Consider the following 6,940-nt stretch of genomic DNA (forward strand, 5'->3'; position numbering starts at 1 on the left):
AGGGGAACGCGACGAGTAGAAAATATTTTCCAACACGATAATTTTCTTTCGTTATCGGAACCGTTCAAGTTCCATCGGCCTAGTCAGGGTTATCTTGGACGGCAGCGTTCCCTCGGAATTATTATTTACGGGGGCCAGTCGATTTCGGGCCGCCTAGGAGCGCAGTTCGCCGCCAAACAGACGAAATCGGAACGGAACGCAGTTTATGCGAAGTCGATCATGGTTCGTTTACGTTTACGGTTCGCGATATGTCAAGGAAAGTTCGTCGATCGAGCCGTGCACGATCGTCGTCGTACGAGTTCGCGTCGCGAGACACGCGAAATTCACGAGACGTCGGCGATCTCGTTCTGGTTCGTAAAAATCTTTTCTCGTAAATCAAATAGCGTTGTCTTGAAAAAGAAAAATGGAACAAAGACATAAGGCTTCGCGACGAATGCGACGATCGAAGAATTATGACAATCACGAGACTTTGAGTTCTCTGTCAGACGTAAATGGAGGTCGAAGGTTATCGCGATAGTCAACGGTACCGCGATACGAGACCCTAGCGATTCAATAAGTAACTCGAGCGAATCGCGAATGTCCATAGTTGATATTCAATGCGTATCACGGTGTTTAACAAACGATCATGAGAGACCTAAACAAGAAATTGAATTCACAGGAACCGATGAACGGTCACGCGTGCGATTTGATCTACAACAACGATCACGACTCGTTAAACATTCATGTAATCACTATTACGTCAGTCTTTATAAAGGGTAACTTGTAACAAAGATTACCCCATCGTCTTTATCGTGGCGATCGAAGAAAGGAGAAAATCGGGGAGAAATAATCAAAATGCGATTAAGGTTGCGCGGAACGAGCTTGACGATTCGATCGTCGTTGGAATACGTCTTGTTCAATTGTCTCCGGTTCTTCAAACATCAGTTCGCGATACTATCTTCGATCGTGCACGGTTTCCATCGAATCGAACGGATTAGATCTCGAGAAAAATCGTCGATGGCTATGAATCTCTTTTCACAGGACGACGAGGAGTCATTGGTTGATCCGGTCTGCTTGAAAGTTAATCCACAACAAATTATGTTCGAGGACATCACGTCGGCCGCCTTCAAGATCAAGTTTGGCGTGGTCAACACACCCTGCGTGGTATGATTTCTAGCTTCGTGCTTGTTCCTTAGACGTTAGAGCTGGATTCCATAAATCAAAATTGATACGTTTTAATTTTGTCAGCGATCGCGTCTGTCGGACATAACTGCCATGGAACTATACCTAAAGAAGGACTTTTTGCAAACGACTGGAAGCTTTAAAGAGCGAGGGGCGCGATACGCTCTCGTGCAGCTGTCGGACGAACAAAAGAAGATAGGCGTGATATCGGCGTCGTTAGGCAATCATGCCCTTGCTCTCTGCTATCATGGCTTTAAACTAGGAATATCGGTGACAGTGGTGATGCCGGTTGTAGCGCCGATTATGAAGATTGCGGCCTGCCGCCAGTACGGTGCGAACGTGATTATCGATGGATCCGATATGGGAGAGGCCAAGCGAATCGCCCTTCAACACGCCAAAGAAAACGGATTAACTTACATAAACGGGTACGACAATTTAATAATTACAATTAATAGGCATGACTGTTCTCTTCTTGATAAAAATTCACTGCATATTTTGTATTCCCTACCTTTTCTACAGTTTCTGCAACTAATCTATGTTTCAGATATGACAATCCAGACATCATGGCGGGGCAAGGAACGCTGGGCCTCGAAATAGTGGAACAAGTATCGGACATCGACGCGGTGGTTGTTCCGATCGGAGGGGGTGGTTTAATCGCCGGCGTAGCATTGGCCGTGAAGACTCTTCATCCTCGCGTAATGATCATCGTAAGGCTGTCATTTGCTACCACCGTTCGATTGGAAGTATTCTAGGGTTTACCACTTTTTCAACTATCGTAGTAGCAGCCAAATTCTTTAAATTTATATCATGCCTTCGCAAATATGCGGTGCGAGCCACCGAACGCGTTAACCATTTACCCCGTTCAAAGCATCTCTTAGCTTTCGTTCTTTTTTTCTCGATGAAAAATGTTTGAGGGAGCGTTCGTTACTTGAGCGTTTATCCCAAGTTTTTTTTTCTGCATTTCAGGGCGTTGAATCGGAAAGGTGTCCCAGTTTCCATGCGGCAAGAAAAGCGGGTCGACCGATATACACCCCTATAGAGTCCACTTTGGCCGACGGTCTGGCGGTTCCCATGGTCGGATACAACGCCTTTGCCACGGCGAACCCGTTGATCGACAAATTGGTCGTGGTAAAGGAGGAGTGGATAGCCATTGCGATCTTGAAGTTGGTTGAAAATGAAAAGTGCATCGTCGAGGGTGCTGGCGCGACCGGATTAGCGGCTATTCTGGCTGGCCAGCTGGATGAGCTCAAAGGCAAAAGGTTCGTTGATTTTCTTTGACAATTGTTATACAACGTACACGTTCTGTTTACGTTTCAAAAATGAGTATTTAAACTTTTAAATTTGACGGGGAATCGAAAATTTACATAAATTTTGTGAGGCTAAAAAGCAGACTGAACCACATGCGTTGTTTAGGTGGTAGCATTCCTTTCGAGTCTACTGCCGAAAGAATTATCCTCAATACGATCCAAGTATTTGGTTATTAGATTCCCAACAGTAACTTGTATTTTCTTTCCGTAAACGAATTAGGGTTGTGTTGCCTCTTTGCGGAGGAAACATCGACACGACCATTCTGGGAAGATGTCTAGAAAGAGGTCTGGCAGCGGAAGGTCGGCTTTTGAAGTTTACGGTGACGGTGTCCGATCGACCGGGCGGAATCGCAGAGCTTTGCAGAATGCTGGCCGACATCGGTGTTTCGATAAAGGATATCATGCACGAGCGGGCTTGGATCATGTCGGATATCTTCAGCGTGGACGTAAAGGTAGTCTGCGAGACTAGGGACAGGAATCACGGGGAGCAACTGAAAACCATGTTGCACGAGAACTATCAGAGAGTCGTTTTCGGTACCAGAGATATATCAACCCTAAATGTGTAGCATGCAGATTTCGTGAATCCAGACGGCGAAGACAAGACGAATTTTGCATTAATTTTCAATTCTCCTGAGACTATCCTCAGCCGAGAAACAGGTACAGAGACGATAGAATAACTATTTCATAATTTTATGCCACCGCGCGGTTACGTGTTGCGCGCAATGCTTCCGCTTTAGGCGCGATATGATTGGGGTTTTGCGTAAGCGACCGATCGTAAAACGCGCTTTTACGATCTTGATTACGGTGCGACACCGAGAGCGGCTCTTATTGCTCGACGAGAGAACGTGTTTAACAACTCTGAGCTGCTCGTCCGGGGAATTGCGTATTTTTGTAGGCAGACGAAACGCGAAATGCACATATTTGAGGCAGAATAGGAACGGGAATACCAGATGTGTTCTGACCCGGTGAAAGGTCGACGATTTGCGATTATAAAGTTTGTTGCATAGTTTATTCCGATCAAAACAAGTGACGTAATTACGAATAAATATGATTACATAGTTTTACGAAAGCGGCGTAAACTTGACGGACAATTTTCTTGACTGAAACTACTGTTGTAGGAATATCTATAATAATATTTTTCGTTCCAGTTATTCGTAATTAATTGTTCGTTTCATACAGAGAAAAAGCGATAAGGAAATATTATTCTTTAGTTTGAGTAAATTCTTTTCCGTTTGTTGGAGAAGAAAGTGAGAAGGACGTCGGAAGCATCTTTAGAAAATTCACGATAGCGCGATAATATTATTTCGCTTGTCTCTTATTCGAAGAAACGGATCTTAATATTACTCTTGTCGGGTCAATTTTAACCAGGTCGTGGAAAAAGCATTTTCCTCGGCTGGAAAAATAAATTCCGCGTTTTCAACGAACCTTTTTGCGTTTCCGCCCGAGTATTTCCATAAAGGACGCGGCTGTCGGGGGATTAATGTATCTTTACGATGCTTCCACTACGGTTTCGTTACGTTGCCGCCCCGAAGAATATATCGTACGTGTTACACCGTTCGCGGGGGGACGCGAGAGTAGATACAAGAACGGCCTATCGTAAAAGGGGCCGACTTCTGACGTTCTTTTCAGCCCCGGTTCACAATACATGACGATATGTCACCTTTCTAATATCGGACTACTCCGGATGAGTTATGACACGTGAACCATCCAGAGAGGGAAGCTGCGAGCGTGGCTCCCAGCAACGAAACATCCTTTCTTTCTCCGTCTTTTCACATCGCCGGTGTTTCAGACGCTGGGGAACAGAAGGAAATAGGACAGAGAAAGAGAATTGGAGCAACGTCGCGCGTCCCCGGAAAACTACTTCGTTCCATATTTCAATTTCGTTCAAAGAAATCGCAAAATTCGGGAACGTCGTTCCACAGGAGAACAATATTCGACCGTAGATTTAACGTTTAAAGTAGCCGATCTACTAGTCGATCACTTTGCGAGAAACTGTCTTTAAAGCGAATAAAGACAAAGAGGTTTCTTTTAAATTAACATTATTGAAAATTAGTAGGTATCTTAAAACTGATCGATTATTCGGTTAACACTTAATTTTTCGCGTTCTCCTTAACATTCAGAATTATGGCTGTTTTTCGATCGAGATTCAACTTGCACCGATTTTCCGAGGACACGGATTAAGGGCGGCTCAAGTTTTCGCTAGCATTTTTTCTAGCCTTTCCTCCTCCTTACTTTCTGGCCTCTCACAATTCTTCTCGTTTTTAGAGCGAGGGAGAAGTGCGGTGAAACGAAAACGAGAAAGAGTACGGTCGCGCGCGCGCGCGTGAGGAAAAAAATGGGGGAAAGTGGCGGCGGCCTGAATTTACAGCATTTAATATCGGCAAAATGAAGTACGAGCCCGGACTGAAAGCGGGCAAGGAGCCGCCATTTTGTGGCATCGATAAATCCATTTTATTGCCGTGGCTTGTAGGTGGGCGGTCTGACGCCGGTTACCGGCGCGTTGCCTACGCCTATGCCTTTTCGGTGTATAACAAACAGCGAATAAAAACTAATATGAGGGCTCGCGCTACCACAGTCTGCCACCCTCGCTTTGTGCACCAAAACGACCAACTTTTTCCCAGTTTATTTCAGGCAGTTGTTCCTCTCCACCGGTGGTATCGATATGTTGGGGTTGGTACTTCGGACTAAGAATTACTTCACAGTTGCTTCACAACTGCTTCCATCCTAACAGCAATTGCTTTTTTAAATACATTTCGAAAATAAACCAATATTTTTGACATCGAACGAGCATTCGTGAGGTAGAAAATACGCGTAGAATGACCGCGATACGATCGAGTATCGCAGAATATTTGGAAGTTTGGAGAACAGTGTTGAATTTTTCAGAATTAGTAGGAGCAACCGCTTGGTCGTTGGTAAGGGCCAGGGAAAGGATTTTCGAAGAGCGGCAGGGCCAGAGTTTTCCAAGATGAAAGTTAATTCCGGTGGATAATCCAGCTTGAAAGGGGAAGGGGGAAGGGGGTGGGCGTAATGAGAGCGAAGAAAGATCTCCCTTCTCTCAGTTCCCCTTCCCTCTGTTCACTATTCCTTTTTCAGCTAAATCTTGGAGCGGATCGAGAGCTTCGCCGAATTTATGAGATTTCGGCTTTCGAAGGGCGGCTTGTCCGAGAGGAAAAGAGAAGGTGGGGAAACCGAGAGGAGGGGGGGGGGGGCGATGGAAACTCAGTGGAGGGATTAACTTTGTCGAGCCATTTTGTCGACCGCGAGCGAGCTTTGTGACCGAGAGAAGACATATTCCCAGCAATTAGCCAGCCTCCGTGTCCGTCTGTATGTTGCCGATGTATCTATAGGGCGTTTCTAAAGAAGCGTAGATAAATTTCGTGATTTATTCTGCTTTGTCCAAACGATGAAGTATCTTGTTCGCTTTTGCGCGATCGAGACACTCGACATATTAATTATAATACCACTGTTAAAGGTGAACGCACAGAATTGTTGGAAATTAACACCCTTCCTATCCATTAATTCTGAATTCGAATTGCTTAGAAATTTATCGATCTTAGTATAGACAGTAAAAGGAATCGATTTTTCGAAGGTGCTAGACTAGAATACCTTCTTAAGGAGGGACGAGTACGGCGCATTAATTGTCGTTGCTTCTGGTGAACCATTTTTAAAGAGAGACTCCTCCGTTGGACGAAATTTCTTCCTTCCGACCAGGATTTATTTACCCCTGGTTAATTTCACGAGGGAGCAGACGGCTTAAAAACTAATAAGTAACGTCTACAGAGAAAGACCTTCCCTTTTTCTTCGCTTCGTAGTCGGGGTCAAAGGCGGGCGTAGAATTCTTGACGCCCTTCGCTTAAGGAATCTTCGCTTAAGTCTCTGACGTAGAAATATTTGTATTCTTCGGTGGAGCGATCCAACGACCGTATTACGCTTAGTTGTGTACAAAGCGCCAGGAACTTTCTCGGCTTTCGTCGAAGAAAGGCAAGACAAGACTGTTTTTATTTTTTCTTTCTTAACTTCTTAGAAGACCAAAGCCTTGGAATACGGGCCAATTAATCTGCGCGTGGATTCGCTTCTGGTAGCAATCTTTTCGTCCGGTCGTTTTCTTATTCTTTTATGCTTCCCACCCTTCTCTTTCTATACAGAATGTTTCTGAATCGGAGACCAAATTTGGACGTACCGTATTCTCTTCGTCGGAAGGATGCGAAAAGTTTTGTGAACGTCGGAAGCTGTTCTCTCTCAAGTTATTTGCAACAAAGTTTTGTAAGAATGTCAGGCGAGTTCATAAATTACAGGGAAACAATCTGCTGCTATATACTCAGGATCAGATTCGGTTCGCGCATAATGAAGTTCCTTATATTGGGTCTGGGTTAGGTCCCAAAATTCCATAGATTGTCATTTGTCATTAACATTTACATCATTTAAGGGGTCTAGCAATTTTTAGTCTTCTCGTGTTTCTTTTCTAAACTATT

At 44.5% G+C, this 6,940-nt stretch overlaps 1 protein-coding gene across 4 annotated transcripts; it reads left to right on the top strand.

Annotated features, from left to right (window-relative positions):
• Positions 1–75: 75 nt before the first annotated feature.
• Positions 76–4,790, top strand: Srr (Serine racemase). 4 transcript variants are annotated; one of them, XM_076781149.1, is made up of 6 exons: positions 76–222; positions 1,021–1,143; positions 1,228–1,586; positions 1,706–1,868; positions 2,128–2,420; positions 2,689–4,790. In XM_076781149.1, the coding sequence occupies exons 1-6, from the start codon at positions 220–222 to the stop codon at positions 3,032–3,034; spliced, it is 1,287 nt and encodes a 428-aa protein (XP_076637264.1). In that variant the 5' UTR covers positions 76–219; the 3' UTR covers positions 3,035–4,790. The 4 variants fall into 4 exon arrangements, with proteins under 4 accessions (XP_076637264.1, XP_076637262.1, XP_076637263.1 ...); XM_076781147.1 differs by lacking the exon at positions 76–222 and adding an exon at positions 246–350; XM_076781148.1 differs by lacking the exon at positions 76–222 and adding an exon at positions 574–724.
• Positions 4,791–6,940: the final 2,150 nt, after the last annotated feature.

The sequence above is a fragment of the Colletes latitarsis genome, chromosome 14 (genome assembly GCF_051014445.1).
Source record: "Colletes latitarsis isolate SP2378_abdomen chromosome 14, iyColLati1, whole genome shotgun sequence".
NCBI classification, from domain to species: Eukaryota; Metazoa; Arthropoda; class Insecta; order Hymenoptera; family Colletidae; genus Colletes; species Colletes latitarsis.